The following is a 26,095-nucleotide window of genomic DNA, read 5'->3' as shown; positions in this document are numbered from 1 at the left end:
AGGATTTCATTGGGGAGAAGTTTACACAGTGTCCAAAACAAATGGTGCCGTCAAATGGGATTGTGTTTACCAGAAACATTTATTTGAACGATGATCCGTTGATGTGGTACAGTACCATATTGACGTTTGATGCCGTATAGCTCAGAGTTACCGACTTGTGACTTTAGCTAATTTAAAAAATTTTATGAAAGGAATTGTTCGACATTTTGGGTAATAGCCTACGCTTATTTTACCTTCTTGCAGAGAGTAATATGTTGTAAAATGTTCTTCATTTCACATAGGTCACGTACCAGTTGAAGATTCTCACCACAGCTCTGTTTTCTGTCTCCATGCTGGGGAAGAGGTTGGGCTTTTACCAGTGGTTCTCGCTGCTCTTCCTCATGGCTGGGGTCACTCTAGTGCAGGTACCAGCAGACACTGGAACTGCAAAGTCCCTGAGCAATTTACAATATATGTGGGTTTACCTGCAGAATTGCAGATTGTTTCTGTGGGAGAAATATGACTTTATTCCCTCATCAGATCGCTAGTCATAAGTCAGTTATATTACTCTAATAAAGAAACTCTGCCTATCTTTGCATGTATTTCACCCCCACAGTGGCCCACAGAGTCTGAAGGCGACTCTGAGCAGAAGATCTTGTCTGCAAGCTCCCAGTTTGTGGGATTGATGGCTGTCCTGATGGCCTGTGTGTCCAGTGGCTTCGCTGGAGTTTACTTTGAGAAAATCCTCAAGGAGACCAAACAGAGTGTGTGGGTGCGTAACATACAGCTAGGTGAGTATCTCTGTAATCTCGGTTTGTCTAGAGGGATGAGTTCATATGTGTTGAGTGAATATTACTGTGTGTGTTAGACGTGTTCTGTGGCTGTAGAGGGAGATTTCCAAAGTCTGAGAAAATGACCCTGATAATGTCATCAGGGTTACGATCCAGTGTTTTTGGAGCTTAAACTATACATGGGACTAAAAATCAGGATATCTCAGCCTTAATACTTAATTGATAGAGGACAAATTCAATACAAATTGGTTATAATACTGTCTGCATACAAAAATGAGCAACAAAAACTCTGCACATAGCTGATTGCTCAAACTTGCTGAACCTTAAATCTGAATCTTAACAGGTAAAACATATCTCTTCTCCACAAGTCACTGTAATCTAGTGACATAAAGGAAATATAATACCTTTGATTTTCAATCTATCAGACGTTGTTTCATTGACACACCTAAAGTTGACTCACTCCTCTGCCACCATGATATCTTTAACGATATGTAGGTGTTGCTGCAGACAAAAGGAGACATATTGTGAAATATGGGGGTGGGAGGGTGGGTAAGAGCAGGAATCTGGTTTTCCCTTTTGAGAAGAGAAACAAGAATGAGTTACATTAAAAAAGTTATTTTATTTTTATTTCCTAAAACCATAAGCTATCTGGTTTGCAACAACCTCTCACATATATTTTAAAAGAGGACGGGATTCACAAAATGAAGATATGGGACAAAAAAAAGTTAGCTTGAACAGCATTCTCAAATACAGTGACCTCTAGTGGCAGTTGGGTGCAGGGAAACAACTTCTTAAGACAGTTCCCTGTGCTTCTTTTAACAAAATCAGACACAAACATCACTGTAGTACAGAAAACTTAACCTCTCTGCCTCTCATTGTCTCTTCCAGGTTTGTTCGGCTTTGTGTTTGGCTTCATAGGAATGATAGTGTATGACGGCCAGAGTGTGAGACAGTCGGGAATGTTCCAGGGCTACAACACTATCACCTGCACTGTTGTTGTTTTACAGGTTTGATCATTAAGGTTCTCTTCATTCTTATATTGGTGAGTCATATACTTGTTCTTTTACAGGTTTGTCTTCTTGTTGTGTGTGTGTGTGTGTGTGTGTGTGTGTGTCAAAATCCACCAGGCTTTCAAGTGTTCACAGTATTCTCTGTCTGCAGGCTGTGGGCGGCTTGGTCATAGCAGTGGTCATTAAATATGCAGACAACATCCTCAAAGGATTTGCCACCTCTCTGTCCATCATCGTTTCTACACTCATCTCATATTTCTTGTTGGAGGACTTTAACCCTACTGGGTAAACACTTAAATGCTCATGCACATAATAACTCATTAGGCTACTAATAATTATTTGTTTTTTGCCATGCCAGGGGTGCATCAGCCTGTCAGTTAGTCCACTACTTTTGTCCAAATATCTTAAAACTATTGAACTGATTGCCATGAAATGTTGTATACACGTTCATGGTTCCCATGTGATGAATCCTATTGATTTTGATGATCCCCTGACTTTTCCTTTAGCGATACCATTTGTGGTTTTGAATCAAACTTAACAATTGAATGGATTGTCATGATATTTTGTGCAGACGTTGAGGTTTCCCTCGGAATGAATTGTAAAAACTGTGGTGATCCTCTGACTTCCTCTAGCATCATTAACAAGTCAAAACTTCAACTGGCCAGTACTTTGCTTGTTGTGTTTAGTCCTAATTAGCAAATGTTAGCATGCTAAAATGTGAAACTAAGAAGGTGAACATGATAAGCATTATACCAGCTATACATCATGAAATTTACATAATGTAAGCATTGTCATTGTGAACATATGAGCATGCTGACGTTATCATTTCGCTCAAAGCACCACTGTGTCTAAGTACAGCATCAGAGCCGCTAGCATGTCTTAATCTTGTTGCATGACATGAACTGAGTACACAATTATTTGTTTATTGAATTAATTAATTAATTTTCTCTCTTTTATTTCCTGTTCCCACTTTTCTCTCAGAGTATTTTTCCTAGGAGCAGTGCTGGTTATTGCTGCCACATTTCTTTACAGTTACGAGGTTAAGCCTGCCAGTAGCAGCGCCATCAAAGTATGAACATAGACCTCTGTGAACTGTGCTACCTGACAGGAGTGATGAGCGGCAACCATCATAAACCGAGCAGGACTCTATGAACTGTGACAGTGAGTTTGGTGTCCGGAAATTAAGAACGCATGGAAAGTGGAAATGATAAAATCTGTTACTGCCAAACAACTACAGCTGGAAATTGTGGAGAGTGCATCAGAAAAATGCTGCTTCGCACAAAAGATGGGGGGGTTCTCATATTGTGAGCGCAATGTAAAGGAGGAGATTGTGATGAAAGCATGGCCTCACAGATATTTGGAAATTAAAATTCAGTATTTCAGTTGTGTATTTATGTGTTATGGGAAATGGGGAAATTGGTGTATTAAAAAAAAAAACATTATTAATGGGTGCTGAGAGCACCTGCCTTAAACAGAGTAAAATCCTTGAAGGAGATTCCTTTTAGTGGTGGAATGAGAGCACACTTTCTGCAGAGAGTCCAAAAGTAATGTAAGTGCTCGGTATAGCACCTTTCTAGTCTTTGCAACCACTGAAAGCACTTTTACACTACATTCACCATTCACTCACATTCATTCACTGAGCCTAAGTGCTCAAACAGAAACTAACATTCACACTGGCAAAACAGCCACCAGGGGCAAATTCAGGATTCAGTATCTTGCCCAAGGACACTTCGACATGCAGGAGCCAGGGATTGCACCGTTGACCTTATGATTAACAGGCAACCTTATCCACCTACTGAGCCACAGTCGCTCAAAGATGCTGAATGTCCTTTTTTATATGAGATGAGATAAGATGGAATATGACTGGTTTTACCTTGCTGCTCACAGTCAGTATTTATATAAAAAGCACTCATTCTGCTGTTATTTAAATGCAAAGTAAAGGTCTTTATGTAAGAACAAATGACTGAATTAAGGTGTCTTTTATGCTGCAACAACCAGCTCTGCCTTGATCTTCTTTCTTACGTCAAATTGAAATTAATGGATAAAATGGAGCTGTATGTGTGTGTGTGTGTGTGTGTCTCTCTCTCTCTCTCTCTCTCTCTCTCACACACACACACACACACACACACACACACACAGATAGGCACACCCATGAATCTTTTTTTTTCAATTCCAGTTGCAGTGCACCCAGAACAACCAAACCAGTCTCTATAGCAACAGATGGCTGAATGGGCTGCCGTGCCACGACAAATGTAGAAACACTGAATTAACATAACCTATTTTAACCTCGTTGAGTATTTTACATGGTAGTAAAAGCCATTTTTATTCAACAGTGTCCCTGACAAATAAAAACTGAATTGAGGCAGAAGAACAAAAAAAACACGTCTTTCCTATTTTGCCTGTTTGTTGTTGTGGGGTTTTTTTTTGTTTACAGAGTCCCAGATTATCTTTGCATAGTTGTGGATTTCAGAGCAAAAGTGTGCATTTGGAAGGAGATAGTGTGTGTGATCAGGTGGACAGACAGGAGAAAACGAGCAGGCAGATGGGAAGATGAGGACGTGAACCTGGAGAGAAGCACAGATGGAGGATGAGTCATGTGACTTGTTTATGGAGTGGCAGGCAGGGACTTGGACTGAGCCCAGGATGAGCCACTGGACAGGCCATAGTCGTGACCCAGGAAGGCCTTCATCTGTGATTATCTGCAGAAACCTACTGCAATATAATGTACGCTAATGATATAAGGAGAAAGTGCGATATGACCTCTTACAACCAGCGTTAAAAAAAATGGCAGGAATTCAAATAAATCCTCTTCAAATTGCAGTCTGATTTAATTCCACACCAAGGAAACTGTTAAGAGTACATTTGGATTCCCTGATTGTAAGATTTATGTGTAACATGTTGGTGCAACATGGCCTGATTAGTGCCACATCAAATCTACCTTAGGTCTGTGTACAATTCGGCTCCATTCCAGCTATGATATATGCAGCCTGGACTGCTATCACCCTCTTGTTTTAAATGTGTTGTTTGGCACTATTCCAAGTCATTTACACTGCACTTATTGAAGGTATAGTTGATGTTATTTATTTATTTTGTTAACAGGTCCAGCTCATCTCTCTGATAGTTTGTCACCCATCTGAATACAATATCAGCTGCACTACGGAGGCGTGTAAGTTGAAAATATGTTGGTGTATTAGCAAAACTCAAGCGAAAACTACTGCAGATTTGGTTTTCTTCCAGACTTTTATGCAAGGTGGGTGTTCTTAATACAATCTGATTGATGCATGATTTATCTTAAACTAAAGAGATTAGCCTACTTTGTCTCTTTAAGTCTTCTGAATACATCCTTTAACTCTGGTACTGAGTGTGCTGAAGAAGGCCTATGTTGGCACTGACGAGGTTTAAACAGCCCGCAGGGTTTTTTTGGCTGACTTTTCAATCAAAATGTCTTCAGGTATCAAGTTATAGAAAAAACAAATGCTATTCTTAAACTTCTCAAGGACAGTTTTTGTAGCTCTCTCACTCTCTCATGCAATAAGATCTACATAAGGATGCAGGATGCAGATCTCGTTGTGATCTAATACCTCTGTGGTACGTCTAAAAAAACAGCGTTCCTTCTTTGCTAAAAAGCAGGCAGAACTCTTTAATGCGGTCCAAAACTTGTTGGGGGCCAAATAAGCCTTGATGAAAGCCGGGGGCCCTTGACACAAGTTCCGTTCTGACACCATACTGTGTCAGATCCAACATATCCACGCTTGTTATAATGGTCCACTTAAATCTTTCAGGGGTAATAAGCCACTGGTATGTAGAGAACAGGGAAACCATCAGTTCACTCTTCTCTGATAGGCTTCATGACTTCGTCACCTTCATACCCCCTCTTCTGCACAAGGGAACAAATTATACTTTGTTCTGTTCAACCTTTTAACCCTCTTATTTTGGCGGTATGACCACTAGTGGCGCCCCTCTCCGTGGCCTCCACATTAGCACTTGGGCATCGTTGGCATTCGGCCTCCCCAGCGCGTTGGGAGGGATGGGCTCCTGGTAGTTGAGGATGTGCGGTTGCTCCTGGTAGGGACGACCCACCAAAGAGGCCCGCGAGCCCAGAGGCATGTCTGGGTCCACAGCAATGTCCACCCGCATCCGCCACCGCACCGTCTGCAACACGATACGCTCCTGGAGGAGGAGAGCAGCATCATCTTAATGTGGTCAATACTGTATACATGTGAATGTGTGATGCAGTCTACTTTAAGTACAATAAGAGTGTTTTCCTGCAGCTTAAGTTGATTGTGCATTATGTCCTCTGCTACTAATAGATGTGTAGTTAATTTGCAGCATAATAAATTGGTGTATCACTTTTGTTAAACATCATTTTATCTTGTCTGACATACTAGAACTTTGGCTAGGATACAGAATTTAAATGCTATGCTTTTCACCTTCTCTTAATGTATCAACCAACAATGAAGTAAAACAAGTCTGAGAACATTCTCTATACTAGCCTAAAACAATTTTATGCATTATCTTTCACAAAGACAGTGCATGAATACTGTAACATTCTGATACACATTTTAAACTGTCTCCTGATGGGCCTTTGCAGGGGCTTTATTCAGGGGAAGGTGATGATGAGGTAGTTTGTAACTTTACACCAGAAAGGAAAAGTGCAGGGGGGAGATGATTACATCACAGACGGGCTGTGTGTGCAATGCAAGAGCAGTTTCTAGAGATGTTAGACTTAGTTTGATGCATGTGCGAACAAGCTGTTTTCATCTCAGGCCGCTGTCTGTGTTTTTGTCCTACCTTGGTGACAGAGTTCATGGCCACCAGCCAGGTGATGAAGCTCTGGTCCCTGGTGATGTGGGTCAGCATGGGCGTGTTGCTGTTGCTGATGGGCACTGCCCAGGTCACGCTGGGGTAGAAGTTGTCATTCATGCTGACTGTCAGACGGGATGGTTTGGACGTGGGCCCGGTCAGGGTGACTGTCTCTGTGGTGTTGCCGTACCAGGGGTAGCTGACGCCGTCTGAGTCACTGATGGCCTTGACCCGACCCTCTCGCAACTCTGGTAACTCCCAGCTGGACCTGCGGCAAGTGCATGGAGGAGGACAGAGTGAGAGGATGCAAGGCTGTTTTTGTTTGTGAGAGATGTATAAACAGGTGTGCACATCCAAACACTACACCCTCCTGAACCCACACACACTGAGCTCATTCAGAGGCACAAGGTTAATGTCTGATGGGGGGTCTGCTACACACTTACATGCCAATATCACCATATGTGTTGTAGAACTCCATCTGGGTACAAGCCTGGATCCAGCCCACCACCCAGGTTTCATTGCGGGGCACTGGTGGCATCACAACACCTGCTGAGGCCCTGAAGTAAGGCGTCTTGTAACGGAGCACAATCGGTGAGTTCTCCTCAATGATGGTGGGACACTGGTCAATAGAGGCTGACACCTCGTACACCACAATGTTCTCCCGTCTGATGCGGGGCTTGCATGCAATGCTCTGAATACAGCCCATGGTGCAGGCGACAAGCAAAATGAACAAAACCAGGGATGAAGGGAGCAAAGTGTACCTGGCCAGTATGCACATCAGTCCCCTCCCGTTTCCACCCTTGCCTGAAGAACAGATCTAATCTCTCAATTGCCCATCATCACTGATTGGTTGGGAAGGGAAAAAAGGAGTCACCATTGATCAAACATAAAAACGTCCACTATCATATGTCCAGGATGATGTGGAGGTGAGAGCGCAGTGGGGCCTGGGGGGGAAGTATCACAGATCTCCGCAGCCTCCTCCCCCCGGTCTGCCTGCTGACTGCCGCACTGCCCTTGGCGCTCGTCCCCAGGAACTGCAATCCGGCCTCCCCTGGGCTGCTGCTTCTCCGCCGTGCGTCCGGAGGCTCCTCTATCCCTTGTCGAGTCCACACGTCCGGCTGCACGTCGGTGCCCCTTGATCCTGCTGCTCTGCTCCCGGCTCTGCGCTGTCATGTCAAGTGGCGACAGGGCAGCGAGGTGCGTCAGAGGAGGGGGGCTGGATGTCTTTTGTTTGCTTGGCTTTTCCTGTATTAGCCCTACATTCGCGCGGTGCCCTCAAAAGACAAAAACCGGGCTCTTCATCACCTTGACCTACATGAAAAGAAGCTTCATCAAATGAGCGAGGATGTGTCTTATAAAGGCTACAGGGCTATGACAGACTATTTTAATGTTTTCCTCGCAGTGTGCTACCATTCTTGAGGATGAATGAATGGTGCATCATGAATGGAGGCAGTGAGGCGGCATAAACGTGAAGAAAACAATGACTCTACCCAGCTGCTCGAGAGTCTCTCGGTTATCATCGTTATGTCTTCTTGAGCTGGTGAGCATCGCGGACCGGAGAGCATCCGTTTGCATCCGCCTTGTTCGTTTGTGGAGGGTGCTGATGCTGGAGAAGCAGGGGAGGGGCGTCACCCGACCTCGGCATAGAAAAAAAAAAAAATAACAAGTACAAGTGGGCGTGGCTTCAGACCTGCGTCACTCCCATGTGAAACCCCCATTGGTAGCTGAAGTCAACAGCGGAAGTGGTGTCGTTGTGGCTCGTCGATTTCCTTCCCACAAACACTGACACGCATTCACCGGTCAGCTCGGCTTGTAGTTTTTCACCCACCCCTTCCCTCCACTCCACTCCACTCCCAGGTTGACGTGTGTCTCTGCTGGTTTATGATCGCCCGTTTGTTCAGTAACGTGTCTCAGAGGGTGCCGAGCTTTCTGTACCGGGTGTCGCTGATGATGAATCCGCAGGTTGTGTTCGTGCTGGGCGGGCCTGGCGCCGGCAAAGGGACCCAGTGCTCCAAAATCGTGGAGGTACGAGAGATGGGGACAGAAAGGACAATGAAAACTACCGTCTTTGATGGTTAGGATATAGCACATGATGATGAAAGTAGTATTTAGTGAATTCTATGAAGGTGGTGCTTTTCAGCAGCGCGTTTTTATGAGGGAATGTCTAAATTACATTGACTTCCGGTTGTCCTCTAAACTGGACCTGTGTGTTAGCCTGCTAGCTAGTTAGCCACACAGGTTACACAGCTTTTGTGCTGATTTACAGGAGCTACTAAGTGCCTTGTTTAATTCTTCATGATCTCTATTACTTTCTGACATCTGAGTCCCAACAGTGAAAAATGTTATGTATTTTAGGTCACTGTTTAAATGATGTCAAGTCAAACGCCTGAATGAATTGGCAAAATTAATGTATGCCCATGTTAGCTTGGCACAGAGCCAGCAGCAGGTTGCCTATTGACATTTGCTCCATGTTGTAACCTTATAATTGACGTATCTATACACTTGAGGTTTTGTAATGCTCAGAGTAAGTGTATTTGATCACTCCACCATTCACTTGAACAAACAGAAACAGGTGGTGAGCAGACATTTATTGAGAGAGGAGCGTTTACCATGAAGGAGGGTAATGAGTGATACTGATACAAAATAGATAATTTATCTAAACTTGGACTGAAAATGTAATAAGTTGTCTCTACAGTTTCTTAGTACTTTTATCTTCACTAGTCTATTTTGACGTTTCTGCAGTTACGATCACATAAGTATCCTGTGATTGTCTGCAGTAACTCATCTGCTATGATGATAGTAATTATGCAACATAAATCAAGATCAGTCCATAAACTGGGTAGAGCTTAAATAGCATGGTTGATGCTAAGTAGAGTGAAACAGTCCAGTGGTAAAGATCTCATGTGTCAAGTTTCCTCTAACACACAATTCTTTTCTTCGCTGCATCAGTCATCGTTCTGAAGAAGCCGCATGGGTTAAACAAAAAGATATTTTTAACAAGCCACCCAAAAAGTTTGAAAAGCCAGAGCTCTACTTGAGGAAGCTACTTTGATGTTTGTCTGAAAGTTGAACTCATGAAAGCTTATGAATCTGCGGCTCTAATGGGGGCCAATTAATGTTCTTTGATGTGTGTGTGTGTGTGTGTTTGACTGAGAGAGAGCTCCTATAAGAGAGAATTAATCACTACTCTTGTTCACGGATGTTACTGGGTGTTGGCTTCCCTGTTACGGCGGTTAGGCCTGGATGGCAGCTATGCATAGAGGCTCCTTTCATTCATTGCACAAGGACTGACTTCTTGCTGGCCTGTGAGTGAGAATAATTTAGCTTCTCTGTAAATGCTGTCTTTTTCAAATGCAGAGTTTTAGTGTTAATATAAATCTACAAACCTATTTAAAATGACCAACTGCCACTTTCTCCTCACCAGAAGTGGACTCTTGATGACTGGTTTCGAAGTGCTTTTCTTTGAGATTTAATTTTCATCAAAACTTACCTTCTTAAAAAAACATTTGTCTCTCAGAGCTACAGTTACACCCACTTGTCAGCTGGGGACTTGCTGAGGGAAGAGCGAGCTAGAGAGGGGTCAGAGTTCGGACAGCTCATTGCCAACTACATCAAGGAGGGCAAAATCGTCCCTGTGGAGATCACCATCAACTTACTCAGGAAGGTATGTACCAAATAAAGCCTGTAAATCTGGTTTGTGTTTACCTAGCATGAGGAAAATCCAGTTCAGTCTGCCAGGAGTCAGACACTATTAGTCAGGACCTTTTTGCACACCAGCGCAACTCGACTTTTGTTAATGTTACAGCACTTAAAAAATACTTTCCTCCAAAAAGTGAAAATGAAACTTTAAATCTGATCACAGATTGAATTTGATTCTCATCTCTTGGCTAGTCATGCCCTCTTGTGGGCAGAACTTCTCTTGTTTATTGATGAAACAGCCAATGTCTGGCCTGGATCATTGTTAGTGTTTAAACGTCCAGGGCTCAATGTTAATTTTTTTTGCAACCGGCCCCACCAGGCGAGTGGGTTTGAAACTTACTGGCCTCAAGACAATTTTTACTGTCCCTCCTTCCAAAAGTTATTTCAGTGTTACAACAAAACCTTGTGAAAAAAACAACAACTTTATAAATACTGTTAACATGTTTAATCATTTATTAAATACATCCTGAATATTTAAAAAAATTTAATCACAGTTAAAACAGACTCAAAGATGACATGCTTTCTTTCCTGCTGCCAGCCATTTAATAAAAAACTTTATACAGAGCAGCGAATATAAGTCGCCTCTATCCTGATTGACAGGTCACCATGGTAGCTCAGTCACAAGGTAGTCCCGTCCCCTAAAGTATATGCTGCTTTCTGGTCTTTTTCCCCCCTAAATAGGACCATGATTTACTAAATGAACATCATGTTGTGTTGTAGCAGACTTTAAACTAGCAACTGAGACCATGAACTCATTAGGAAAGTGTTTACTGAGGGAATAATTCAGGTGAGAAGTAGCAACATTTTATTCCATAATATATTATTTTACCATTATTTCTAATGGAAGCGGACTTCTTTTTGCAACAAGCAGACTCGCCCCCTGCTGGCCGATAGATAGAATGCAGATTAAAGTTCCATCTGCACGGTTTCACTTTCAGACCCAGAAGATGCCACTTGATTGAGATTAGAGAAATAACATTTGACAAACACTCGTCACGTCACTACAACTCTTGATTAGATAACAGTGCGCGCCAAGAGCTGCAAAACAACTGCAGTATGTTGAGTTTCTAATGTGATTGTTTTTTTAAATACTAGTTGGTAGTTCAACAGTCCCAATGTTGCTTTTTTACATTGGGCCACCGTTATTGTCGAGCCCTGAACGTCTATAGTGTGTTTTGAGCTAGCAAAACCACAGCTGCTCTGTGAGACTGTACAGTGCTCTTCCTTAAGTTGGTCAGCATTGTGGAACAGTTTGTTTTTGTGTTGACCTATACACAGCACACTGGGCTGAATGTTTGTCATTGTCTATTTGAATTGGTCTGTCTGGAATCGGGTTCTCATTTATCATTTGAATAAACTTCTATTTCAGTGAATTCAAATCAGGTAATATATTTTTATTTTGCTCTTTCTGTTTTTGTAAGGCAATGGAAGACACAATGAATCAAGATGATAAAAAGTTCCGTTTCCTCATAGACGGTTTTCCCCGTAATGAGGACAACCTTCAGGGGTGGAACTCTGTCATGGATGGCAAAGCAGATGTCAAATTTGTGCTTTTCTTTGACTGCGGCAATGAGGTACGTCATGGAAACTGGAAAGCTAAATCTCCTCCATCGTCAGAGCCATTTTACACTGAGCACACACTCTCTGTCTTTTCTTGTCCACAGGTTTGCATCGACAGATGTTTAGAAAGAGGGAAGAGCAGTGGACGCACAGATGACAACAGAGAAAGCTTGGAGAAAAGGTACAGACCTGCAACACAAACAAAATACTTGACTTTAAAAGTATTGAACCCAAGATTTTAGAATGTGATTTGCGTTTTTAAACAAGCCTGCTGCCTTTGACCATTAATTGATTTTCCATACTGATTTGCTTCTCTCTGTGACAAAGCACAACAAGCTTATCTGGTCAGTATAGATTTGTCTGACCCATTTAGCTGACCGTTGGGTACCTGCAACTGTGATTTTGACCTAATTTGTGTCTCATTTGAGTCCCCTGTGTCATCTAACCCCAATAACGAGGCATTTCTTTCCCTTTGATGCAGAATCCAAACCTACCTGCAGTCTACACAACCAATCATTAAACTGTATGAGAAACAAGGAAAGGTGCGCACTGTAGACGCCTCTCGTTCTGTGGATGAGGTGAGAGAATGGCATCAACTTTCGGAAAAAACATCAATGAACCCATGGTTTTCCAAAGAGACATTTTGGGGGATGTAATTTGGGAGGAGGTATGATAAGCAAGTGACATTTACCCTGAGTATAGCCACATTTCTACCAAAGGAACTATACCCCAGAACTAGGAACCTTTGGAGGAACTCACGGTTTTTCCACCGGAGGGATGATGGTCTAAATGTAGTTCTAGGGTCTTTATTTTACCCCCCAAAAAGTCCCTGCTTAGGGGATAGTACTTTCCGAAAGTACCGGGTACTTTGGGGGGGTGGGGCTTGCCTTGCAGTGAATTTCTGAGTGGGCGAGTAGAGGCTACTGGCTTTAACTGGAGAATGTCAGGTGTTTTTCTACAACTGCTCCTCTCTTTTCCACTGTTGTTTGCAAACCAATAAATCACAATCAACAGTCAAATAGCACACACGTCTCGCTGATGTCCGCCTGAGATCAAAAGTCGGCATTAGGTATTGCTCGGAAATAGCAGCCGGCGTGTTTACAGCGAACGGCTGTTGGAGTTTACCTAAACACTGGGTCCAGAGTTGTTTTAAGTTTTCATCAGTCAGGTTTTTACACAGAGGCGTAGTGGAACAGCTGATTACAGCAGGTAATTAAGCTTGTTAAAATCACGTTCCTCTGCATGAGTCCTGCATCTGATCTGCAGCTCTTGTCGCTGGAAATGTTTTAATAACCTTCCAAACTGTCCCGCTTTTATTTTTGTGTTGCTTTATCTGCATTGGAGTTATTTTAAGAACTTGATGGTTTTATCCAGTTTGTTATCCATATGAGTCTCGCCGATGTCTGCCTGAGATTGTATGTCTGCATTAAATGTAGGCTATAGCTGGGAAATCCAGTCCCATATTTGCCATCAAACTGTTGTCAAGTAGTATTGCAGTTTTATTAGTCAGCAAACTCTCTCAAAGGCTTTGGAGAACAAATTAGGAGAAACAGAGGACTGACACTATTAATTCAGGCTCAGGGGCATCTCTGTGGAAGTAAAAAACTTCCCCAAATGCATGTTGAATTTGAAGTGTAAATTCTTTAAGATGTAGTTCATTTGATGGCCACAAGATGCTCTTATAAACTGTATATATATAACTATATAACTGTATATTGGATTTGGTAAATCAATCACTTTCCAGTAGAAAAAAGGCCTAACCAAGCTCCACCTTAACTTAAACTTAAAATAAGCGTCACTTCAGAAACAAGGGTGACTCCACAGACAAGTCCAAACTGTTGCACCGCCTCGATTGGGCACCGCCAACAGCTGTTTGTCAGTCAACTGCTAAAGGGGGAAAGTTTCTGTGCGCCAACCTTGAACGCTTCTATGTACCAGCTGATTTTGTGATATCACTACTAGTTTCAATGCCAGCCGGGGTCCAAAATGCAACTTACACAAGCGTGATGTGGAAACGTGCACTTTATGTAGTTCAGGTTTTGAAATGACTTGGCAGGAGTATACTCATCTGTTTTTCTCTTTCAGGTGTTTGCTCAAGTGAAAGCCATCCTAGACAAAGAGGGTTGAGTTTCTCCAGCTGCCAACAACATTCATTTACCTTTTTTTAGTTTTCTTTTTATCAACTGCAAGTACACTATAATAAGATTATGTGTCTGTTCCTTTGAATTTTTACTTTTGGTGACTTTTTTTTCCCCTTGTTTTCCATCTCTTTTGTAAACGCTGCACTGTTTGTGATGTGTGTACAATATGTATTGGTGTGAATGAGAGGTGGAGACACCTAGCAGCTACTTGTGACGAAGTAGTTCATTTTCAGAAAAGCTCATAGCACCGTTTTTCATCATAGTTTGAGGCCCTTGCATAGTAACAAAATGGATCGTTCGCTTAGAGAGGTACTTTTTCTGTCAACGATCAAACACACTTCTAGTAGTGGTAAGTAGTAAGTCTCTACAAAAATGGTATATATCACAAATGTCTTCATAGTATCATGTTATTGGAAGCAGCCATAATGCTTCAGACCAAATTGTTGTTTGACCTGATAATGACAGACTGGGATTGGTTTAATACTAGACGGAACAGCCAATCGCCTCCAAATAAAATGTATAAAACATCAGGTTCATGTTTAATGGGCAGCAACACAGGGCCATGACCAGTTGCTTTTGTGCCATCTAGCGTTACCAGGCATATGTCTCTGTGATAGATGGCCCATTCTTTATCACCTCGATGTGCTTCATCATAGCTACGACCCTCGAAACTCGTCATAGAGAGAACATGGAGATAAAAATGAACGTTTAAATCTGTACTGTATCTGCTTGAGCGAGGGGACATAAAACTGAAGTAAAAAAAAAAAATTTCCCTTTGTGTTTGGTCAGTGTTATGCAAGGGTTTCCTATTCATACAGTACATGCTTTCATTTTTGTACTTGTCTCTGTGTATAAGTATATTGCTGGAGTTAATTCCATAAAAAGATTTTGATCAAGTTATTAAATCCTACACAGCCTTTTACAAAGCCCTGTGCACTTTGTAGCTCTCAACCTAATCAGCCAGCAGGGGGCGCTGGACATCACTATCATTTGAGCAGGTTTATCCTGAGTTTCTTTTTTTTAATCAATTCTCTTTCACTTGGATTTTACATTGAGGATGAAAAATAACTCAGTCGTCAATAAATAAGTATATAAATATTTTAAAAATTTTGTAAATATGAGCGTTAAATAAATAACTATTTGACATTTCTGGGGAAATAAATGTCTAACGTATTTATATAAATCTGCATTTTAATCTTGTATTTTATATGTATTTTAGTATTTATATATTTACTTTTAGGTTAAACATTTCTATTGATTTCAGCATTCATTTATAAACAATTCTTTTAATTCAGTATGTGTGATTTTATATATTTCAGCGTTCATTTATGTATTTATTCGTGGTATTGATGAATGAGTCATTTTTGACATCCCTAGATGTATGACTTTTCCCCACACAAAAATATCAAATTTATTGGCTACTTAAATCCTCTGTGCTACTCCAAATGATTTTTTTTTATCTGTATAGGATAATAATTGATGATCCATAAGAGTGAACACCAGGGAGGAGGTTTAGCAAGTACCTACATAATGACATTAGTAGTTAAAGGTTCAAATCAGTCTTTGCTCTAACCATCTTACTTGCATATAATGAATAGAATTGTTGCAACAAGAACTGCATGACTTGCATTTTATTTTTATATATATATATATATATATATATATATATATATATATATATATATGCAGTTACAAAGACATTTGCTTACATATTAATAATATTCCTGAGCATTTTTTAGCTTGAGGCCTGGTGTATCTACATTTTAAGAGCCACACACAACAGATTGTCATCTTCCAAAACAACAACAGTACCTGACATGCATGCACATGACAACTGGGCAATGTACCAAATGTAAAATGCATCACAAAAGCAGTTTCTAACTACCAGCGCTTTCATATTGTCAGACTTATAATGTATTAATAAAAAAGTGTGACTGTAAGGCACTATGGATATACTGGTTCGTACGAGTGCACTGTAATACATAAGGTTCAATAAAATACAATCACGATCCTGGTGGGGAAAATGGATCATTGCAGCACCAAAATGTAATACAATACAGCCAAGAAAACGTAGAACATAAATAGGTAGATAGTAAGTGCTGCACATGGGGTCTAACAATTTTTTTGACATGTCAACAACATTTTAAGTAGAAATATTTGAATGAAAATAAATGAATTACAGCATCATGAGCATGTGCAAAATACCAACAGGAGCCTAGAATAGGATAGAAAATATGTACATTACAATTTTTAAATGAACGACAATCTGAACATATTACAATGCGTACCACAAAATATGAAATGGCTAAATAACAAGCCTTCGTTTTATTGACAGTCAGTGAAGATCACTGCACTTAAGAAAAACGACCTTAACGTAAATATATTCGTACTCTGCCAGCAGATGGCAATCTCAAAATATATATTATCTTATTTACAAAAACAGCCTAATGAAAAATAACTACATAAACTGTGACCACATTACTGGGAAAATTCACACCAGTACCAAAAGCACAACTGTAACAGTGATTCTCAATCCGAATGAGAAAGAGAGCTGTCCTTCAACGCTGACATTCAGTTTGGTTACCTGCTCAAATTCACATTCACAATTCACATTCACAACGAAAGCATAAACTTCTACAATCTTTGAAATACCAAAGAGCTTACATAAAGTAATGTGCATCATATATAAATGCATAAAGGGCATATATATAATATTTATGTTTTTGTTTGTGAAAAATTTTTTGACAACATGGCGGCCGGTGCACAAGAAAAACTAAAGAATGCAGCAGACTCAGCAGGAGTTCACCAGTCCTGTGATGATGTTGCTGGGAGTCCTGCGATACTGAGCCTTGGTGTTAGTGACCGCACCATGTTTCTGTCTGAGGTGAAGCCTCAGCTGACTCTTGTGTCTGAAGTGAAGGTCACATTTTTCACACTGAGGAAAAAGGAAAACAACATTTAGGATGACTTTTAAAATGGACTGTTTCATCCCTCAACCCCCACACCTAGAGTTCGTAGCTCTGCAGGATTACTACCCAGAACTCTCAATTATTGACAGGCATGTGGATCATGGGGGAGAAGGGATTACTCTCTTTTTAGCCAGCAGACACAGTGGATAAGGAGAGGGAGACTGACAAGGAAGCTTACATGATAAGGCTTCTCTCCGGTATGAATGCGCATGTGGCTCTTGAGCGTCTGAAGGTGGCGGAAGTGTGTTCCACAGATCTCACAAGGGTACGGCTTCTCTCCCGTGTGAATTAACACGTGGGCACGAAGATGGGCCACCTGGAGGACAATGAAAACACGTATTAAGATACATACCCTTACAGGTAGAGATTTGACATTTGCGCTGCTTTCCAGAAGGTGTGGCTATTATTCTCTCACCTGGACAAATCTGGAACCGCATGTCTCACACTTGTATGGCTTCTCTCCAGAGTGGATGCGGGTGTGGGTCTTGAGGTTGGCCGGTCGGTTGAACTGAGCACCACAGATGCTGCACTGGTAGGGTTTCGCACCTGGAAGTTAAGATCAGCAGGTTTTGCAATCAATGAAACAGTCACATCCGCGAAGTCCACTTGAAGGTACTTTTGAAAAGCCAATGGGAATGATTATTCTTACCGGTGTGAACGGTCTTGTGGCTGGCCAGGTTGCCCTTGTAGCGGAAGGCAGCCTGGCAGCAGTCACACTTGTATGGCTTGTCACTGTGGACCTGGACCAGGTGGTCTCTCAGGGAGTCTTCCTCTGTGAACTTGGAGTCACATCCATTGCAGAAGAAGGTGGTGTTTTCTGTGGAAAGAAGAAATAAAATGTGAAAGCAAAATAATAATCCTGCCAAATCATTTGTTTTCATTTAAACATAGGCGGATAGTACAGCACACATGGAGTTCACTTACCACAGCTGGAGGGGGAATACTCTGAGTGTAGTTTGGTGGTGTCATCTCTGCTGTATAAGTCAGGAGAAAGGTGGCCCATTTCCATGCACCGAGGGCTGTCACAGCCACAGGAGGAGCATCTGAGGTGGCTGCACACAGAAAGACAACCACAGAGTTAATATACTATACAGCGAAGTTCTTCTCTCTTACAAATGTACATAAACCTCCGATGGACAGCTCTCACAGTAAGTTGGAGTTTTACCTGATGCTGCTACAGGTGCTGCTGCTGCAGCTGTCGGCGCTCTGAGACATGAGGCTGTGCTCGCTGGCTCCCTCCTCTGCCTGGACCTCATTGTGTCCACCTGCTGCAACGCTCCTGCATGGGCTCAGCGTAGGGGACATGGCTGTAGCTTCAGCGCTGCCTCCCTGAGCCTCCTTTTCATTGTCATCAGGAGTTTGGTTCAACACAATCAACTTGTACTTCTTCCAGTTGCGGGCCTTGGTGTCTTTGGGGCAGTCTGAGGACTGTTTGAGGCTCAGTGTAGCGTTTCTGCTGCTGTTGGACTCGGTGGGCGAGTTGGGTTGGCAGTCAGATCTGAGGGGGCTTTGAGGGCTACAAATCACACCCTTGATAAAACCTGGAGACAATCTTAGACAGCTGGTCTGTGGATGCTGAATGCTGTCTTCCTCCATGGGAGTGGCAGGCCTTTGAAGGCTCCCGTGGGTTCCTGCCTGTCGGATGATACTGGTGGGGAAACTGGGGCGGGAGATGATGGTAGTGGACTCATTGGACTGTGACCATCTTGTCTGGGACAAAGCCCCTCCACTGGGAAGGTTGCTGACCTTATGGGAACTTTCCAACTTCCCAGCAGGGACATGGAGGTCACCATAGACGTGATAGGAGCCAGAGGTGTTAATCCCCCTGAAAACATTTGGGACGTAGCCCCTGCACTCCTGGAGAGGGGATGAGGTTGATGTATGGTTGTTTCTTAGGTCTGACTCTTTATCATCAACAGACCTCAAGGCAGGGATCTCCTCAGCCAGATGTAATGAGTGTACCTCTTCAGTCTGCATATTCAGAGACTGATGCCTGCAGAAACATATTCAATCACAAGTTGTTAAACACCAACTTAGATCCCTCTCATTTTAACCAAGAAAACAGAGTTTGTCTTTGTCTATTTTCCTTTACCTGGACTTGATGAACCTGTGGCAGGTGTCTGCCACATGCTCCATCTGGAGGTAGATGGCTGTGTTCATGGTGGCCAGGACCAGCCTATCATTAAGGTTCAGGCAGGATGTGTACATAAAGTCCAACAGGATGGCAAAACCCTTGGGGTCCACTTTGGGTTCTAAGCTGATGGCACTAAGGTTTGCGTTCTTTGGGTCCATGAAGACAGAATAAAAGAAGCCACTGTAAGAGAACAAGAGAGAGGGGAATACTGTGTTTAACATAGGCAGAGATGAGAGCCATTAACTACTGAAAATTTATTTACTTGGGATGAGGTATGAAATGAGATTGTGGCAGTGATTCATTGACCAAAAAAATATAAGTCCCTTCATTTGGCACTGTGAATATAAAAGGTACCTGCAGGCCACCAAGATGGCCTTGTGAGCATGAAAATGCTGTCCATCCACCTGTATGGTAACATCAGTCAGGATGTTCCTGCTGCGGAGGCGGTTGAAGTTGAGCAGGACGTCGCCTGCATGGCGTGTGAATTGAATGCAGCCATCTGCAGTCGTGGCCATGCTGTCAAAATCTGAGCAAGGGCAGACAGTGAACAGTTTGTTCATTATCTTGACTCTAAAAGTGATCTACTGCGAGAGCGACACACACTGTAGGCTGGGTGGAAAAATAACGTGGAAAATGATTGAAAAATAACGTGGAATAATAATGTGGGAATATTGGCGACAATATTATCGTAACTCAACCATATTATCAGAAAAACAAATTAAGCTTAAGTTACATTACTTCACTACTAAATAATAATATATGTGAAACTTGAAAAATGACTAATCAGTTTTATTTTGCAGCTTAGATGGGCTTTAACTTTGCTAAATTCTGTTATGCTCAGGAAATCATGTTAATGCCCAACATTCGAGCAAAATCACATTACAAGCCAAAATGCAATTACAATTGTAATTAATTAGAATTATTAAACTATACATAACTGAACAGTCTTGTTACACAAGATAATAAATACTCTTATTATATTTCATCACCTCCGGCTCATACTTCTCTACTACAAGCCTTCAGGCTTTGTAATCAAAGCCAGCTTTGAACCTAACAAGTGTTTTGACTGTGTTTTATCAAGAGGCGGCGTCATTGCAAAGCCAAAAGTAAAAAGGTACGTTGCGAAACCTTCTGATCCAAGCCCTTACTTCTTACTAGGCTTTAATGACGGTGTAGTTACAAACGCTATGATCAATATTTTAACATGTTATTATTGACAGTGATATTTGTCACTGAGTATACACAAATAGGCCTATATCTTAGAACAACGTGTATCTTCATTTTGAGACGACAATAAATCGTAACCACAGACAGTAAATGCACAAACTATAGTATAATGCAAACCCAATCCTACATTGCTGACCCCAAAAGTTAAAGTTATATAAGTATAACTGTCCGTCCTCTCTCTCTCTCTCCCTCTCTCTCTCTCTCTCTCCTGCAGCTTTGCAGCGTACAACAGAGCAGACTGGCTGCTGCAGGTTGTAAACGTGTTTGACGTTGAGCACATTCCGTCCTGGCTGCTCAGATTAAGTTGCCAGTACACAGAGAGGTTTCCTGTTCCCCCGACATAAAAGTGGAACTAACCTCATTTAACCCATTAACATTCTCTCTCCCACTGCTCCACTAATCTCCCGGGCTATTTCTAAACCTCAAATATCAGGCTCATTTCGCAGGATGTGATTTCAAGGAGTGGTTAGTTCTTAGCTGCGTAACTTCGGCTGTGAGCCACCGAGCAGGCCAACACAAATCCGGCCAAGTTTAGCAAAACTGTTAAGCAGCCGTGTCTGGGCACTGTCTTGTGGTTTTAATCATGTTTTTAAAGTGTTTAAGGAGTGTTTGCTCGGTCCAAAGTAACGGTGAGAAGTCGTGGGCTCTGCGTTGGAGAGATTCAGTGAAGTGAAAAGATTGTCTGTCGACGACAGAAATGCGCATAGAGAAGCTGACCGATGCTGTTGCGCCACTTCTGCACGTCTGATAGGGATTAGTCTACAATGTGTACCAAATGTTAAGCTACTTTAAAATGCGTAAATAAAATAAAACAAGCAAACACTGAGCTATGATTAAAAACGGCTGCCTTGGCTAAAGTTTAGCGTCAAACAGCAGCTGTTAAAGCCTATTTCAAGTACAAGTGATAAGAGCAACAATTCAATCCACACACAACCTACAGCCGCACTTCCGTCTTAAACACAGTCAGACAGTGCCGCTGTTAAAAATCAACTCATAGTTAAAATCTGTTCACATCTTATAGCTTAAGAAATCACAGAATATTGGTAAAAGTTCCAGCCCCGAAACAACCGAAGCAGCCACATGAGCATCTGCTACTTCAGTACACTTCTGACCTAATGCTGAGAAAATAGGAAGGGAAAAAAGTCACCTTGTAAAAGTTTCCTCGAAACTCTGAGCATCACCAGTTCTGAGAATCCAGTTCTAAGAAACACATCGGCTCAATTCTCGGAATTTCAACAGAGGGCCGTACCATTATCTGCAGGGCGGGGGAGCTGCTCCGCGCCACCCGCAGCAGTTCAACCCCGCACCGTCTATATTGCGTAGTATAACACGCGGCTGCTCAGTCAGATGTCATTAAATAAACATCTTGGTAGGATTGGTATGGAATATTTGCGAGAGTTTAGCAGTTAATCAGTGCGTTTGTCTGTGAGTTAATCTCCCTGTGTAGTGGATGGGTCCAAGTGCAAGGTCAGCTGACCGAGTTATAAATACCGTGGGGAATATGAGAGCATGTTGTCGTTGAAAACCAGCCTGAGGTGCCGCGAGGAGATGAGAAAAGTTAGTCATCTTATCCTTTAATAATTCCAAGTATGATGTCCCTGATTTAGTTTTATTTTTCTTCAACATTTCCCCACTGCATGCTTGCTTCCTGCGTTGCTCCACGCTGACTTTGGCCAGCGCCATTGATTAAGGAGAACACTTGAAAGTAATCATTTTCAGTTGATGCGTTAGGCAGTATTTTTATGTGTACAGTATACTTTCTTATGTTTTACAGTGAACGTTTGATTGACCTTCTGGGGAGTTCTACAATACTGATAATTTATTGCGTGGCAAAACTGATTTCACATTGCGTGAGTGGCATTTCTTTCTGGCACAGTAAGTTAACTGGTATGAAACCCTGTTTTTAATGTCACACATACTGCTGTAGGAAGTGTGTGAGTGTGTGAGTAAAGTTCTCAACTCTCCAAAAAGGCACATCGGTGTTCCCACCACTTCCTGTCTCGCCATCGCAGCTGTATACTCATCTGGGACATCTAGCACAAAATCTTGAGTACTTACCAATGAATGAGTTGAAAAATCAGGAACTAACTGCTCTTTAATGAACAACTAGCAAGGGGTTTCTGAATAACCTACATATACATTACATATTTATTACTATTTAACTATTTTACCTTAAACAAAAGGGATGTGTGCCTCACTAGTTTCTTGTGAGCTTTATGTGAAGTGTTACCTTACACAGAACATCATCTTCCATGCACAGTATGTTAAACATTATCTTTGAATGTGGTGGGCAGGCGTTTTCTTTAGCTATGTGCATGCGATCATACTGTATTGAACACAAGACAACACAAGACATTATATTCTGGAAAATAAATTACCTTTGTGAGGAACTACACAACTGTATATTTTTTTCCCTATTTCACTTGCCAATTCAGTCAAATCTGATGTTACAAAAACTGGATATTGAATATATATATATAACCATCTGTTGGCATCACCTTTCACTCTCACTATTGAGCTGTGGTGAGGCTTTGCAAACAAGCATTCAGTTAGGAAAAAAAACAGAACTATCGTAATGAGAACTATAGCTTATAATTTACAGAGGACCAGGTTCATTAGTGAATTAAAACAGACTTGATCAGACTGTGGACTTTATCCATTTTTATTTTGTATACATTCAGTCAATATTCCCTTTTGCCCATTATCAACAGTGCTCCTGTGTGTGCATATGATCAGCTGCACACATCAGCGCTGCAAACACCTTTGTTTTTAACCATTAATAAACTAGCTTCCAATTAATCTCAATGAAATGTTTTATCATGCAAGGAATATCATCAGGCTCACAATTTGCTAATTAACACATTACAATTTGGAGATCATGTTTAGCAACATTAAAACCAAGTAGCTAACATGATACTAAACTGTCTTCTACAAACATATTACTACTTTGCACTATATTATAAAACTGTGCAAAATAAGTTTCCTATCTTTATGCTTACTGTATACGTTCTAGAAAAGATCAACTCTCAGCCTGAATCTTTCCCCATGCAATAAATGTGCAGTGCAGCTCAACAGGCCTAAATTACAGCTGTTCAGGTGGCTATGGCAACAAAGAGGTCTATTTCTAGTTAATGTTTTCACTCTAGATGTTTTTCCCCTGCGGTTATCTTTAGTGGCCCAAGTTTCAGTGGGTTGTTCACCTTCACATCCTTTGAAAGACGCAAAATTTTCTGGTCTGAATGTGAAGAGACAAAACATATTCAGTCACTAGGAGGGCCTTGACAGAAAGTAAAACATCTGATTTCCTGCTGAAGTTGTTTATTCACAGCCAAGAGGATGCATAGGTTTGATCAGTCAGCCTTTCCTTTGCTCATATCAGTGCAGCATCTTTAACCTCACTTTAGTGGGTTTGCTGCGGCTCAATAGCAGATAAGCCATAGCAGATGTGAAACACACAAACTGTTGTAGATATCTGTGCATTTAAGTGTAAAATCAACAAAATCACACAAACATGGCACTTCTGGTTGGCTTTGCAGACTAAGTCTGTTTTTTCTTTCTTGCAAGGAATATCTGATTTGCTGCACCAAAGAAACATATACCTCAATCTGCTGAAAATGGGAAAAAATGTCTGTTATTGTTGGTGGTCACAGAGATAACCCTAGTTTTGTAAAGTGGTTTAAAAGGGGCACTCCAGTGATTTATTATTGCACTTCCACAATACTGTGGGGCTGAGTCAAGTTCCAAAAATACTGGATCCTACATTTCCCATAATGCAACATGATAGTTTGTCCTTAGACAGACCCTCCTTGCCAGGGAAATTCCCCCTTCTTTCAAAGTACACACTTCAAGTTTCTTGTAAATTTGTAGTCTCAATGCTTCTTCAAAGCCACAGAAAACATTTTACAGTTGTTTTCACTGACTGAGCAGTACTAAGTAGGACAAGTAAACTACTATGTTGACATTAGTGGAGTGCCTCTTTTAAGAGATTTTTTTTAAACACGAAAGTTGCAGAAAGCTAACCTGATAACAGAAAAAAAAAACATGCTGTTTTCTTCGGATTGTGTGTGGCTGTTTCCCATACATCAAACAGACGTCCTTTTTCATTCTCTGCAGGGCACATCTGAAGAATGCATGGCATAAAAACAACGCTAAATGGGATTTTGCCATGCCGACCCTGGAACAAATTTTTGGCCATTCCTCTCTCCTTCTCCCCACCCCCTCTCGTGAACTAGGCTGACCCTGGGGCCTAGGCGCAGACGGATGTCAATGTGCCTGTCCCAAAACATGACCCAGGCACATGGTTGCCTGACAGGGATCAAAGGTCACGTCAGTAAAATATGACTCTAAAACTAGCTCAGTCTTCACAGACGAGTAGCCTGAGGGGGAAGAGGAAAGTACCTTTTTTTTTTACCAGGAGCATGCACTTGAATTTGGGGAGCAGTGTGCATAAGAGAAAAAAATATTGCACTATCTAACTGTGTTTGATTGTTGTTTTACATATGACTAAATTGCCACAGAAAAGAAAAGAAAAATTAAAGCTTGTTTGTGATAGAAATGTATATGTATAAATAAGACTCATTTATTTATAGAACAAAGTTCAGTGTAAATTTTGAGCAGCTGTTGATGAAGTATACTCTGCACATATCCCATGAAACAGACTATGTGCATGTGAGCTAAACATAGTGAACTCTGAACTGCTTTCATACAGTCTGTGTGGGCTTTACTGAGTAGTATATACTTAAACTTCAGGTGGTATGCAGTCTTTGCGTGATAATCACTGAACTTCAGTTGACCCCAATGCATCAAATGTACCGTGATGTCAAACTGCCAATAATGTGTTGTCCTGCACAGAAGAGGTGGGTCAGCTTTTTTCAGCATGAGATGATATTTTAAGATAAGTGTAAATAATCTGGTGTGTGTGGTTGTCTTAAATCTTCTTAGAGTTCAATTTAGAAAAAAAGTGTGAATGACCTGACATGAAACACAACACAAGACACTTACAGCTGAGTCAGTTTTGAAGCAAACATACCAAACCTTCCCTAAATTGTAAATTGATACATTTTGAGGATTTATTTGAATATTTAACATCAATTTTAGAAAAAATTATAGCAGTCATTTTTACTACAATCTGACACTGGATAATCCAAAACCATTTTGATTGATTAATCAAGAAAATTCACATTGAACAATAATTAAAATAATTGTTAGTTACTGTCCTAAAACACTGTAAAACTGCCTTAAACATTATGAACTATCATGTCAGTGACAGTTCCATGGCACAATGTCAGACTGCTCATTAAACATGATGACACTTCGGTTTTTTTGGTTATGCTACCAGTCTAGTATGAATGTGAGCTTAGCAGCATTGTGACATGCATATACTTCTGAATGGTAAATCCCCTGTGGGCAAAATTAAAACATGGTTATTTCAGAGCACATTTTGTTTGCATGTCTTCCGATGTGGCGTGTTTGGGTTGAAGATGAGTTTCATATTACAGTAAAGAAAAGTACAGTTTGCTTCTTCAACATCAAACATGAACTCTGCTCTTAATTACTTTCATATCTGTGGTTTCTACAGCCTGGCTTGGCAGCAGAGATGGGGACGTGCTTCTGCTAACATGCATATTAGCCTATCTAGTTTCCTCTCAGCGCTTGTGATATAAATCCTTTAATTCCTGTGTTTTGTATTACCACTTTGTATTGGTATGGGGGGGGGGGGGGGGGGGTTACAGCTAAAAGGGTCCATAACCTTTTATTTTTGTCTAAGCCAGAGATGTTGTTG

The 26,095-nt window shown here is 41.4% G+C and overlaps 4 protein-coding genes and 1 long non-coding RNA gene across 5 annotated transcripts in view; 3 read left to right on the top strand and 2 right to left on the bottom strand.

Moving 5' to 3' along the window:
• The window catches only part of slc35a3b (solute carrier family 35 member A3b), a gene marked incomplete at its 5' end in the record, with an annotated part of 5,359 nt that extends 2,112 nt beyond the window's left edge, over positions 1 to 3,247 (top strand). Inside the window, 3 exons of the mRNA XM_046052029.1 lie at positions 1,659 to 1,777; positions 1,932 to 2,065; positions 2,762 to 3,247. Of these exons, the coding sequence (XP_045907985.1) occupies positions 1,659 to 1,777; positions 1,932 to 2,065; positions 2,762 to 2,855 (347 nt within the window). The remainder of the gene's footprint in view (positions 1 to 1,658; positions 1,778 to 1,931; positions 2,066 to 2,761) is intronic.
• Positions 3,248 to 5,707: 2,460 nt separating this feature from the next.
• Positions 5,708 to 7,361, bottom strand: fam78ba (family with sequence similarity 78 member Ba). The gene is made up of 3 exons (XM_046051371.1): positions 7,027 to 7,361; positions 6,572 to 6,851; positions 5,708 to 5,950 (listed from the first exon to the last, which is right to left on the bottom strand). The coding sequence occupies exons 1-3, from the start codon at positions 7,359 to 7,361 to the stop codon at positions 5,708 to 5,710; spliced, it is 858 nt and encodes a 285-aa protein (XP_045907327.1).
• Positions 7,362 to 8,335: 974 nt separating this feature from the next.
• cmpk (cytidylate kinase) lies at positions 8,336 to 14,909 on the top strand. The gene is made up of 6 exons (XM_046051370.1): positions 8,336 to 8,608; positions 10,101 to 10,247; positions 11,704 to 11,856; positions 11,947 to 12,023; positions 12,324 to 12,420; positions 13,928 to 14,909. The coding sequence occupies exons 1-6, from the start codon at positions 8,465 to 8,467 to the stop codon at positions 13,967 to 13,969; spliced, it is 660 nt and encodes a 219-aa protein (XP_045907326.1). The 5' UTR covers positions 8,336 to 8,464; the 3' UTR covers positions 13,970 to 14,909.
• A 1,025-nt stretch (positions 14,910 to 15,934) lies between these two features.
• Positions 15,935 to 21,501, bottom strand: bcl6ab (BCL6A transcription repressor b). Its single transcript, XM_046051369.1, has 9 exons — positions 21,461 to 21,501; positions 19,441 to 19,612; positions 19,045 to 19,266; positions 18,118 to 18,945; positions 17,877 to 18,004; positions 17,602 to 17,769; positions 17,368 to 17,498; positions 17,131 to 17,268; positions 15,935 to 16,918 (listed from the first exon to the last, which is right to left on the bottom strand). The coding sequence occupies exons 1-9, from the start codon at positions 21,489 to 21,491 to the stop codon at positions 16,775 to 16,777; spliced, it is 1,962 nt and encodes a 653-aa protein (XP_045907325.1). The 5' UTR covers positions 21,492 to 21,501; the 3' UTR covers positions 15,935 to 16,774.
• A 253-nt stretch (positions 21,502 to 21,754) lies between these two features.
• Positions 21,755 to 25,846, top strand: LOC123972113. Its single transcript, XR_006825365.1, has 2 exons — positions 21,755 to 21,870; positions 24,427 to 25,846. It is a non-coding gene; the product is annotated as an uncharacterized LOC123972113 (long non-coding RNA).
• The last annotated feature ends 249 nt before the right edge of the window (positions 25,847 to 26,095 follow it).

Source organism: Micropterus dolomieu, linkage group LG06, assembly GCF_021292245.1.
Source record: "Micropterus dolomieu isolate WLL.071019.BEF.003 ecotype Adirondacks linkage group LG06, ASM2129224v1, whole genome shotgun sequence".
In the NCBI taxonomy this organism is placed as follows: Eukaryota; Metazoa; Chordata; class Actinopteri; order Centrarchiformes; family Centrarchidae; genus Micropterus; species Micropterus dolomieu.
This window is presented reverse-complemented; position numbering and strand designations above follow the sequence as displayed.